This window comes from Zosterops lateralis (assembly GCF_965231275.1).
Source record: "Zosterops lateralis genome assembly, chromosome: 24".
Taxonomy (NCBI): Eukaryota; Metazoa; Chordata; class Aves; order Passeriformes; family Zosteropidae; genus Zosterops; species Zosterops lateralis.
Window position 1 is genome coordinate 3,107,628 of NC_139784.1, and position 13,074 is coordinate 3,120,701.

Sequence of the window (13,074 nt, forward strand, 5' to 3'; positions counted from 1 at the left end):
TGTGGCAGCTCCTGTGCAGAGTGTGATGGGCCAGGGAGAGTCGCTGTTCTTGGGGCGAGTAAAGCGACGCTGATTCCTCTCCCAGCTAAAAGAAAAACGATCCCAGTCTGCCTCCTGCTGTTGGAAAAGTATACTAAATTTAAAATTTTTTGAACTTGAGTCAGTCTTGATCGCCTTTGCCTCAGGGGAAAGGAATTGAAGTTTATTTTCAAAGGTGTGTGTCGTCACTCAAGGCGTGATGAGTTTGAAATCTCAGCAGGCTGGGAATAGCACAGAAAGTACACAAAAGATAATGACCATAAACGAACATCAACTCCAGACATCACCCCTGGGATGGTCGGAGACACCTGGTCTGAGAAAAAGATGAGAGAAGCAAGAATGAGAACCTAATTAATATCAGAGACCAAGAGATTAATAGGAAACCAAATACCAAGAACTGTGTAACTTGAAACTATTGAACACAGAACCAATGAATTTCCCTGGATTTTCACTGTATGAGTGCCTGAAAAATCTAATAAAGAGTGATGTGTGATGTAAGGATTTTCACTGCACACCTGGGCAATGTGTGGGTTAATTATTTCTTTTGCACATCCTGGCCAGAATAAAGTAATGCCTTCATTCTCTAACACTAAATATGTTCTTGGAGGGGTTTTGCTTTTCCTCCAGCTTCAGTGACCCTGCAAGGGAACCATAAAATAAATGTCTTTGATACCAATAGTCACACGGATCTAATGCTGGATTGTGACACTCAGTTTGGCCGTATGAGGTACAGCAGCTGTCCCAGGGCCACTGTCAGCCCTCAGGCATTGCTAATCCACTGTCAGCCTCTGCTCCCTGTTGGGTTTACAGACAGGCCACAGGAGAGGATTGTAGAACTGCCCCTTGCTCCTGGAACTCTGCAGCTACTGCAGCAATCCCTTCACACATTCCCAAGGGCTGTGGGTAGGGTTTCACATTTATTTTGAAAAGAGGAAGACTTGGAGCAGTTTGCAAAAGAGAGAGGGAGATGGGAGACCCAACACCCATCCCCTGCCTCTGGCATGTGTTCAGACACATCACTTTAATAGATCCAGCCCCAAGGTTTGCTGGTAGTGACTTCACAATCATGACAATTTCTGTGGCTGTCTTATCCCCTGGTAACCAGGATTTGGTAAATCTCACTGGGGTTAAGATTTACCAAATAAGTTATCTTATCTCTTCCTGGCTGTGGTGGTTTGAGTGCCCACTATAATTATTTGTCACAAGTGGCAACTTCAATTTGAAGCACTGACATTTGTGCAGTATCTACCACAAAGGTAGCCAAGGATTTAAAGGGGCCTGTGGGAAATTAATGGAATTGCCTCATCTCTCTGGCTCTTTTCTGTGAGCCTTCACACATAAATCCACGTGCCACTCCCCAGCTCACTTGTTGAGAGCAGTAGAGTCCAATTTCCCAACTCAGAACAGGTTAAACTGGTCAGTTCAGTTTCTAGAGGGGCTGGGGCAATGACAGTGTTGGACTCCTGAGGGAGCCGCCCTCAGGAGCTCCTCTGATCTTATCCCAGTTCCTTATCAAGCCTTCCAGATTAGTAGTGGGTAATTTGTCCCTTACTTCTTTTGCAACATCCTCCACCCACAAGCTGTACCTCACTCTCCCACAAGGTGACACATTTTGTCAGTGATTACCTGGTGAGGGAGGTTTTAGGACCTTCCTACCCTCCTGATATCTGCTTTTGGTTTAGGACCACCTGTACCAGAGATCCCCAGTTGCTGACCAGTACTTACTTGTGGGAACCCTGGAGGCTGAAAATTTCAGGCTTTGTGAGCTGAGGGGTGCTGACCCTCAGGCAGGCACCACATTTGACCTGAGGCCTTGGAACAGGCTCCCAATATTGTGTGACAGCACTGGGGTTGTGGGTGTGTAGTTAGAGTATTGTTGTGTGATCTCACAGGGTGAAAACTTAGGTTTGGGGTTTTGGTATATAGTAATGTGTGTGGGCCAAGATGGAGGATTCAGGGTATTGTCTGGATTCTTCTTCTTCACCTTCTTCTTCCTTCTTCTTCCTTCTTTTTCACAAATTTGGGTGGTTTTCTCTAACTGGGTGAAGGATGTCTGCATTGCGGACCTCAAATGGTCACTATTGGGTCAAAAGCATAAATAATATAGGTGTCACTTTGATATTGGGTAATTATCTCTTAAATAGCCTTGGTAAGTTAGAAGGTCTCGATTTTGTCTCTTTTTCTTTAACTGGCAAGTTGGAGCTCATGCTTTGTGAGACTGTAAATGCTGTAAATAGATAAGATATAATAAACGACTAAGACCGAACTCAACTCCATGTCTCTCATGTCTTTCATCCTGACCTCCACCAAGATAAAGCAGGCAGAACTGTAACAGTTGCTAATTCTTGAGCTACCTCCAGCCAAGTTATTCCTGGAGGTGCACCCCTTCTCCAGGCCTAGGGATTGCCATAATGTGCCTTTCTAACTGTTTAACATGGACTTGTGGTGCATCAGGTAGGCCTTGGGACTGAGAGAGGAAATCTCTGTGTATTCACCTCAATTTCCATAGGGGAATGTCATTGTGGGTCCAAAAATGGCATGTGCATTAATTGGAGACATGCACTCTTCCCACACTGTGGTCAGTTGTGGGGGGTTTAACCATGTAGGGATCTCCCCTTTCCAGAGGGTCCAACCTCCCTGCCCCATGGGCAGCCCTGTGGGTCAGGGACTGCAGTGCTTCATTATGAGTCATGAACAGCCAGACCCCTGTTCCACAGGGGTCTCTTGCTTTGGCTTCATTCAACAGAATCCAGTCTTCTCCAGTTAGGGAGACCCTCCATGTATGTTCAGTTTCTGCTTCATTTGCCTTATTTGGTGTATTTTTCTCTTATTTCAGCCAAGGTTTCTCCTATGTACAGAACAGTCTGTGTGGTAGTTGGCTGAGCTGCTCCCAGCAATCATTAATGGTTTCAGTTTTAATGAAGGGAAACTTATGTATTCATCCTGTGGATAACTTTGTGTAAGCTTTTCCAATCTACCAGAGGGGTACAGAGATTTACTAACCTGCTCTGGTCTGAGGCATCTTAAATTGATGTCTCATAGTTCACAATTCTTTTTTTTTTTTTTTTTTTTTCTTTTTTTTTTTTTTTTTTTCTTTTTTTTCTAGGTAGTTTTTAGGTGATTAACTTTGCTCATCCACCTCCTGGACAGCCAACTGAAGCAAGAGATTAAATTTCCCTTTCCACCAGAAGTGCTTCATGCTCAGCAGCTCATTGTGAAGGTTGCTTTCCTAGTTGCCCCTGAAATGCTACCATTGACTCCTGTAAAGGTCTTATCTTATTTGTGGATTCTGAATTGCCAACCTCTCCTTTGTGCATCCTGAACCAGCATTAGGAAGGGACAATCCCCATTTGGTTTGCCCTGGGCGATCATTCCCCTTCAATCAGTCATTAACCCACCTTGGGTTAATGGGTCTTTCTCCCTGCTAGCTCTTTGAGAGTGAGCTCAATTCTCTCCCAGAGAAAACCTTTTAATGTGCCCAGGGTACACCAGAAGAAAGATTTGATGTGCCAGGTCATAACCAGGAGTCATTTCCTCTTTTGGGCTCAGTTACCAGCACAGAGACTGTCCCTGCTCTCTCCTATCTGCTTCTGTCCTGACCTGATTCTAATTTCTTCCTGGTTATTCTGAGCCACCAAGAAAAGTGAAAGCTGCAGATCTTGTAGAGACTCTGTTCAGTGTTGTGCTAAACTCTGGGGGAATTTTGGATTTTAGAGGCAGTACATGAAAGCACCACAGTTTGCAGTCAAATGTAAATTTGCTCCCTTCTGCTTACAGCTCTCTGCTCTAAGGTGGGAAGAGCTGTAGAGTCATTCTATTTCCCTTTCTTACATGTATTTTCTCCCAGGGTTACACTGGTCTTGGACCTCTCTATTTTTCTGATAACACTGATAATATTCCATTTAGTGTCTTTTTGCCACTGTAACTTTTCTTGTCCTTCAGTCTGGAAGCATGAGGGAATATGCACAAAACACAAAAGTGTCCTTTTGCAGGCAACAAGGACAGACACTAGGCTGTGGTGGTAGACTGCATCCTTTTAGAAGTCTGCTGTGGGGTGGCAGTCACATCACTGTGGCTGTGGTTGTCACACAGGTGTCATCCCTTGCCTCGATCTCAGGTTGGACAGCTGAATGTAATGGGATGTGGTCAATAGGACAATGGGAATAACTGTGTGAGATGAGCCTTCACAGAGGCCACCAGTGAGCAGGTGGCAGAAGAACAGCACCTAAAACTGCTGGAAAGCTGTGCCATGATATCTCTGGGCACTGACTGGATGGACAACTTGGGCACACTTGACTGTGAATTCCCAGTAAGAGATGGGGGTCAACACTGGACCCTGTGGGCACAAAGAACATGAGCTGGAAGGTTCTGTATTGGTGCCAGCCCCTCCAAAGCCTGAGGTGAGAGCACAGCCCTTCCAGAATTCACAGTCCCAGTATTCCTCACACTGGTTGCTGCTGGAGATCTGTGATGTGAGATCTCACTCTCACTGAGTCACAGCACCAGCAGCAGATAAAACTGTGAGAAGTGACAAATTCCTATGTGGTTTGAGTTTCATATCGAAACTTCTCAGCTCTCATCTCCAGAGAAGTCTTTGCAGTGAATGAATAAAGTGTTAAGATTTCTAACTGTTAATCAGCACTGATTATCTTGCACCATTCTATTTTTTTCACCATTTTTGTACATTGAGTGTTGTTGTGGTTTCACATTGGCTGAATGCCAGGCACCTCCGAAAAAACTCTTCACTCATTTTCTTTTGCTATAGTTGAGCAGAGAAGGGGAAAAGAACAACTAAAGGGGCTCATGAGTTGAGGGAAAATTGGGAAGAAACAATTTAGGGGCAAAACAGGCTCAAAACTTAAAAAGTATAAAGAAAAAAATATTAACATAATTAAAAGAGGATAACAAGAACAAAAATAAACCTTTAGAACACCTTCTTCCCAACCCCCAGCCCTTCTTTCCTTCCCACTGACAGTGCAGGGAAACAAAACATGGGGGTTTTGTCAGTTTGTCACTTCTGAAAACTTTTTTTCAGTTCACTTAGGGAGAGGAGTTTCTTCAGTTATGTCGTGGGATTCTTCCCATGGGAGACAGTTCTGTGTGAACTTCTCCAATGAGGTTCTAACTTTCACAAGTAGCAGTCCTGCCCAGCCTGCTGTAATGTGAGTGCAGACACCTGTGAAAGCTTAAAGCCCAGTAATGCAAGTCAAAATACAATTGCATCCATATACTGCATGCATTGGCTGGATGATGGTGGGGCAAAGAGGCAGAATAGAGCTGTAGTAAAGCATCTCCCACACCCCCAGCAGGTGTTTCCAAACAGGGAAAGAGTTTCAGTTTACCTTTAGACATTTTAGGAAGTTTAACTAGAAAGTTCTGTGGTTTTCTCACAGTAATTGGCTCAGTGCCAGCCCAGAGGCACAGATTGGGCTGGGAAAGTGGAACTCAAAGCCTGTTGCTGATCTCACTGGGCCAAGAGCCAAATAACCCACCTACACTATGAAGTACTAAAGAGAGAGAACAAAGAAGTTCCACACTTTGTGAGGTGTTGTAGCAAGTAGAAGACCTGTCTCTATGCTGTGTTTGGCTTGCCTTTGTGTTTGTATTATTTTCTTTCCTTATTAAGACCTTTATGGTTTTTCAAGACACACTTGATCATGGCATGTCACTAATTGATTTTAGCCACTTCTCTGCAAAGGCTGGACCCTCGAAGATTAATACATTTACATGTCACTTATAAGACTCTGCCCATGTGCTAAGCTGTGTCATAGAGGGAGAGAAGCCACCTCGAGCTCAAATGAACCACGGCAGACAGGAGGATAAATGAGCTGAGTGTGATGAGCCCTGGTACAGACCATGGATTAACAACTGGCAGAATGAATTTGCTGGAAACACATATCACATATCACCATGGACTTCCCACTCCTACACCAGAATTCCTCATCTCCAAACATCATTTGCTATTGGTTTATAATTAGCTCTGGAAACATCAGCAAACTAGAGGAAAATGTTACAAGTAAAGAGATGGGCTGTAGCTTGGTGTGGAAGAACAGATATCTGTTCATAACATAACATAACATAACATAACATAACATAACATAACATAACATAACATTCCTGGGGCACGGTGGAGCTTGTGAATCCAGATATCTTAGCCTTGTCTGGGTACAGGCCATGGTGCAGAGAGAAGACAGATATGAAAAGGAACTAGGAAGAGAGCTGCATATGTAACTGTCACAGTCTTTAAAACTGTGTAATTTTGTAAAAGCCGTCAAATACTGCGAACAACAGGCTGTCTGTAGTTTGTGGGGAAAAATCTTGTGGCTGTTTAGGGCTGTGGCCTATTTTGAGCTGTAATAAGTATATGACACTGTACTGTGAGAATCATACCTGACTTCAATTCCTTCTATCCTGACTTCAATAGCTTCAACTTAGATTTCAAGCTTAGACTTCAATAAACTTTAACTTCAACTCAAACTCCAACCTATTTTTGCTCAAGCTTTGACTTAAGGCTCTGTGTTTGGATTACTTTTGCACCCCCTCTTTGAAGTCCCATCTCTTAGTCGTGTGGCAGCTTGGAGTCCCTCTTTCTTCCTATATTTAATGGTTACTGGTAATTTTGTTGATTTGTTCTTGGTGTGCAGTGAAGGAATTAAACCCAACCTGTGAATTGCTTCCCTCAGGCAGAGGGAAAGTATTAAGTGTCAAATGTGGAGTTCTGATTCTGCAGAACAGAGAGTTTTAATATTGACTGTCCTTTCTTCCTCTCCACAACCACAAGTGAGCTGATTGAGATGAGTGAGTCCCAATTTAAGTAAGGTTCTGGGATACTCCTTCTCACTGACTTAGAAATGAACTTGGCTTACAAGTTCTTACAAGGATGTGTTTCCTCCTCCCTTTAGGTCTCTGCTTTAGGAATCCACTTTAGTCACTTCATTTCTAAGAGTGAAGAGAGAACAACAATAGCAAACCACCAAAGGGTGATTTAATACTCTAGTCACCATCCCTGGAATGTTCAAAAACTGAGTGGAAGTGGCACTTTGGAATATGCTTTAGAGGACATGGTGGTGTTTGGCTGAAGGTTGGACTTGATGATCTTGGGAGTCTTTTCCAACCTTACTGATGGTGTGATCCCTGCCTGACACTGGCGCTTTGGCCTCAGCCTCTGGCAGTAACCTCAGCAGCTGGGGAGCAGCTGTGCCACATGCAGAGGGCTGTGCTCCCTCCCTAGTCCTGCACATGTGATTGATAACCCCTCCTGCAGGCTGGAGCAGCTCTGCACAGCCCTGTGCCTCCTGGGGTGGATGTGCTGAGCACACCAGCAGTGCCTCTGGGACACTGAGGGGTCACTGCACGCCGGGCTGCACCCACAGGTTGTTCTGGCCAGGCACTAAATCCTTTATGCTTGGCACAGTTGTGTTGGGACAATGGTGCACAGAACAAAAAAAGACAACCCAAAGATGTTATTAGAAGGGTGTGAGTCCAGTGGAGGACAAGTGAGTTTATCAGAGAACTGGGGCACATCACACCTGAGGAGAAGCAGAGAGGAGACGAAGTCAAGAGGAGGGATCTGCCTGAACTGTCCACCAAGGGAGAGTTAGAGCCAGACCTCTCAGACCTCTCAGAACAAGAGGTGTTGGTCATGGCTTAAAGTAAATCTTTTCTGCACAAAAGGAACTAAATATTCACAATGAAAACACAAGGGAAGTTGTGGCACTGTGGGGCAGTTGGTACACCCCTGTGTTTGAAAATATCCACATTTACTGAGAGAAGGACATGAGCAACCTTGTACAGCTTTGCTTTTAGCAAGGATTCGACCTCCAGAGGTCCTTCCCAATCTCGTTTTCTCTGTGCTTTGATTATACTCTTGCTGTTCTTTCACAAGTGTTTTCCCACAAGATGTTTTTTCAGATTTTGATACCTAATTGGTCCCTGAGGTTTGACACAGTGAGGAAACACAAGCCTGTAAAACACTGCCACTATTATATAAAGGAGCTGAAGAGAGAGGAAATTTTACTGCCAAAAATCAATTGTCAAACTAAGTTAAGGAGAAACAGAATCAGACTCAGAATACTTTTTGTAACATCCTGGATTGCTTTGGATATACTAGTAACTACCTGGAGCATTTCTTAGAGTTCAGGTGTTCTGAAGAATTGGGAAAGTTTAATGGGACATTGACTTGGAAAACTGAACTTTTAGTCTTCAAACTAAAGTAAAAGCCTTCAGCTGTTACTGAGGGAGTTTCTTGGTTTAGAGGATCATTATCAACTTCCAGATAATATCTGTCCATCTGTGGTATTGAAAAATACATCCTATATTTTGTATGGTTTGTGAGAGGGAAGTTGTTTTGTATCGATGTTTTTTTGAGAAACAACCATAAGAGGGAAATTTGAGTGTCTTGTTTGATATGGGTTATCAGCTAAATAAGATGGGCTTGTTTTCCTGGAAATTCATTGTGTTGTTGTTTACTTCAGTCATTCAGAAATATCTGAAATTAATCTGAAATTAATCTAAAACCAGATTAAAGTATCCAGATAACATAATAGACAAAACCTGGGAAACATGAGTGCAAAACAAGACAGGTCTCTTTAGGGCCAGACGGGCTGGTGTATGGGAGGAAGAGGAGGGAGAATGCAGTTGGAAAACCACAGATGGGACATGGCAGGCCTGCAAGAAAAGACTGTGATTGAAGGGCATCAGACAGAGTTTTCAGGTTTCCCTTCAGGAGATAATGGCATGGTGGTGTTGTGCAGCAGTGCCACAGACAGGACAGAGAACTCCTCTGAGCTTGGGGTGGGATGTAAGATGGAGGGAAGCTTGGACACTCTGAAGAAGGAAGAATGTCCATCAGCATCAGAGCTGATCCACTGGAGCTGGAGCTGAGGGTAAAGAGATAGTTTTCCCACAATTTTTCCCATTCCCTCTCTCACACTGGTGCTTTCTGCAGCATCCAGCCAGTGCTCTGTGCATTTTCCCTTCTGTCAGTGGTGGCCAGACAGCCTTTACTTTGCAGCATTGCTGTCTTTCTGTCTGGCCTCTTCTCTGGAGGGTCTCTACCTCTCTCTCTTTCTCTGTCTCCTTTTAACTGCAGTAACTTTCTCTTTTCCAATATTAATGTGTACTTGAACCAATCTAACCTGCTTCAGAGTCAGTCTGTGGTGTGATTGCTTTTCTCTGTGGTAAGTCTCTGGACACAGGCAAAGTTCTCACTCTGGGAATTCGGCTTTTTTTTTGTTTGTTTGTTGAAGGGTGGAAGTTGTCAGATCATCCAGAGAGACCCAGGGTCTATAACAGCTTCTACACCTCTCTCAGGTGTGCTGTGAGGGAAGTGTAGGAATTGTTCTGACTGGAGTGATGACTCAGTCTTACAAATGGGACTCCTTTTAATTTTTAATATATGGTTTTTGTGGCTGCTTCAGTCTTTTACAAGAGGTTTGTTGCTGATATTGCCCTGTAGTGTTAGCAAAGCCAAACTGACACATGTTGTTTTCCAACAGTTCCCAAAACAGGTCATTTCTTTTTCTGCCAGCAATGATGTCTCAATGAACCACACAACTGTAGTGGAATTTGTCCTCCTGGGACTGGCTGGCAGCCGCCCTTTGGAGATCACCCTCTTTCTGTTCCTTGGCATTGCCTATTTCTTCATCCTGCTCGGAAATATTTCTGTCATCACCATCACTCTCACGAATAACTTCCTCCAGACCCCAATGTACTACTTCCTCAGGAATTTTGCTCTTTTGGAAATCACTTTCACCTCCACATTCCTTCCCAGCACCCTGTACAGCCTCCTGACAGAGAGGAAGACGATTTCCCTGCCTGGTTGCTTCCTTCAGATGCTGTTTTTCTACTGCCTGGGTGCCTGCACACTTTTCCACATGGCAGTGATGTCCTTGGACCGCTACGTTGCCATTTGCCACCCTTTGCATTACACGGCCATCATGAACAGCAGGCTTTGCCTGCAGCTGATCCTGGGCTGCTGGGCACTGAGTTTTCTTTCCATGTCTCCTCCCATCATTATGATCATGCAGTTGCCATTTTGTGGTCTCAATGTCATGGACCACTTTTATTGTGACTTTTCCCCATTGTTGGAGCTGTCCTGTACAGACACAGGCTTCATCGAAGAGCTGTTGTTTATCACACTCATTATCATCCTCCCTGGCACTTTGTTAGTAACTGCTGTTTCTTATGGCTGCATTATTGTCACCATCTTGCACATACCATCATCTGCAGGCAGGAGGAAGGCGTTTTCCACTTGCTCAGCTCACCTCATTGTGGTGACAGTGTTTTACAGCACGTGCATTTACAGGTACATCCGCCCAGAGCAGCGAGGTGGGCAGGACTCTGACAAAGTTCTTTCCTTATTCTTCTCTGTGCTGACTCAGACTCTCAACCCATACATCTACTCACTCAGGAACAGGCAAGTCAAGCAAGCTTTAAAGGAGAGAGTTCTGAAGTTTTCTGGCTCCCTGAGGCAGATGTGAACAGTGGAGTAACACATCCAAGTATCTGAATTGTTTCCCAGATGTAACGTCTGTATTGTGAATTAAAGATGCTGATTTCAAATGGTTTATGCTTTCCAGATGTTAAACCCTTCTTTTGGCAACGAAAATATGTCAGCACAGAGAGGAGTTTCTAGCCTTCTGTTACCTGGTGTCAGCTCTGCCTCAGCATTTTCCCCCCTTGCTGGGATGGGTGAGCCTTAGTGAATAACCAAATTCCCACTCACACCTTCCACCCCACAGTGGGACAGAGCAGAGGCAGAAAAGAGGAAAAACAGAAACAAAAATTCTTGTAGATTGAGATAAAGACAAAGAGGTGGTTTGCCAATTTCTACCAGGAGTGAAACATACTGGATTTGGGGAAAACCAGTGTAATTTATTGCCAACTAAAATAGTTTTGATTGTGAGAAACAAAATTAAATCTTCAACACCTGTACTTCCCCCTTTTCTGTGCTCAAGTTCATTCATTCATTCATTCATTCCAGACCACTCCAGAGTGTCCCCAGCACTCAGGGTCAGTGGGGAGGTTATGGTCAGTGTGTGGGGTTTCCCCTCTGCTGCTTCTTTCCTCTCACACTTTTCCTCTGTTCCAGTGTGGGTTCTCCACAGGCTGCAGGGAACACACTGAGCTACCATGCTACAAAGCAAGTACAGAAATACCATTTTTATCGATATTTTCATTTTTAGAACTTCAGCTTCCACAGAGCTGTGTTTACAATCACTGCCATACACACTATACCCATCAATGAAATCCCTTGTCCGCCCTCTAATTCAGTATAGGAGAATCCTTGATCCCAAGTACAATTCATGGAACATTTTGTTTCAGTCTTAGCTGTAAAGGCATTTCCAGGTTTGGGGCTGGCTTTGGCTGTGTATAGTGAATCCAGAAATCACCAGTAATTTTTACAGCTGTGTGGATAGTCAGGAGAACTTGGAATGGTCCTTTCCACTTTTGCTTTAGTGGTCCTTCACTCCAAGTCTGGACATAGCCCCAATCTCCTGGACAGTGAGAGTGTGGCTGAGCATCCAAGGCCACTAAAGATGCTAAAATAAAAAATGTGTGCAAGGATGAGAGTGATTTTTCCCAGAGTTTGCCATACTCCTTGAAACTGTGATTCCTGTGTGTTTTTCCCTGGGTATAATTACAGCCTGACATTGTCTCCCATAGAGGATTTCATATGGAATTACCTTCTCCTTGGAGCTTGACTGAATTCTAAGTCTCAGCAATGCCAGGGGAAGAGCCTGTGGCCACTTAAGGGATGCTTCCTGTCAAATTTGGCCAGTGGTCTTGTTGAACCTCATGGTGTTGGCCCTTTGGACACTGACTGTTCCCACTGACTGTGGCACTGTGTGAGTGTCACTGTGTGTGGCCCTGTGTGACACTGTGTCCAGGTGTGAGTGTCTGCACAGAGGCTGTTTGTGTGTGCAAAAATATTTAATGTAGCAAGTGACACCAGGTCCCTGGAAGATCACATTTTCCTAAATAAATAATAGACAGCAGACTTCCAATCCCTAAAATAATTATATATATATATATAAGGATAAGAGACAGGAGAGAAAAGGGAGAGGAAAAGAAGAGAAACATATAATTATAATTACTAACATTGCATTGAAATAAAAAAAAATAAAAACATTTCTTCTCATTATTTCCTTCAGTACCTGATATCTTTTTTAGTTTGTTGTAGCTTTAACCCCAGCTGGGGGGAACTAAGCACCACACAGGCACTCACTCCCTCCCCCAGGGTGGAGTGGGAGCAGAACAAGAAAAAGATGAAATAGGGCTTGTGATAAGAACAGTTTAATCATTGAAATAAAGTAAAATATAATACTAATAATAACAATGATAATAATCAACAGAGAAGAAGGAATAAAACCCAAAGGAATCAAGGGGTGAACAGCACAATTCCTGTCCTGACCAATGCCCAGCCCATCCCTGAGCAGTGACTGGTGCCTCCCAACCAGCTCTGCCCAGTTTATACTCTGGGCATGTTGTTCTGTGGTGTGGGAGATCCCTTTGGCCAGTTCAGATCAGCTGTCCTGGCCCTGCTCCCTCCTGGCTTCTTGTTCCCCTGCTCATTGGCAGAGCCTGGCAAACTGAAAACTTGATTTAGGTGAACACTAAACTATCCATGTTTATTATTATTATTATTATTATTATTATTATTATTATATTTTTATACTAAATCCAAAACACAGCACAATTCCAGCTACGAAGAAGAAAATTATCTCAGTGCCAGCTGAAAGCAGGGAAATAAGGCATTTGATGATGAAATGGTCACTCACTCAAGAATTCCTCTCTTCTCCTTTCTTCTTAAGATTGAAGATTTCTAAATCATAACTAGTGTCTGTTGGCCTGAGTATCAATACCCTCTGACCCTACAGGTTTCAAAAAATATTGCCAAGGGAGGCATGTCATAGCATTCCTTATTTTCCTCAATTTTTTTCCTGGATATTTCAGATTTTTATAAAGTTTGGTATCCAGAAACATTCATCAATCTCTACCATTCTTAGAAAATGTGTATAACAGTTTTCTACT

At 43.6% G+C, this 13,074-nt stretch overlaps 1 protein-coding gene across 1 annotated transcript; it reads left to right on the forward strand.

Annotated features, from left to right (window-relative positions):
* Positions 1-9,581: 9,581 nt before the first annotated feature.
* LOC310918494 (olfactory receptor 6E1-like) lies at positions 9,582-10,520 on the forward strand (the record flags this gene model as incomplete). Its single annotated transcript, XM_083877362.1, has 1 exon — positions 9,582-10,520. One exon carries the CDS (start codon positions 9,582-9,584, stop codon positions 10,518-10,520), a length of 939 nt encoding a protein of 312 aa, XP_083733488.1.
* Between the last annotated feature and the right edge of the window lie 2,554 nt (positions 10,521-13,074).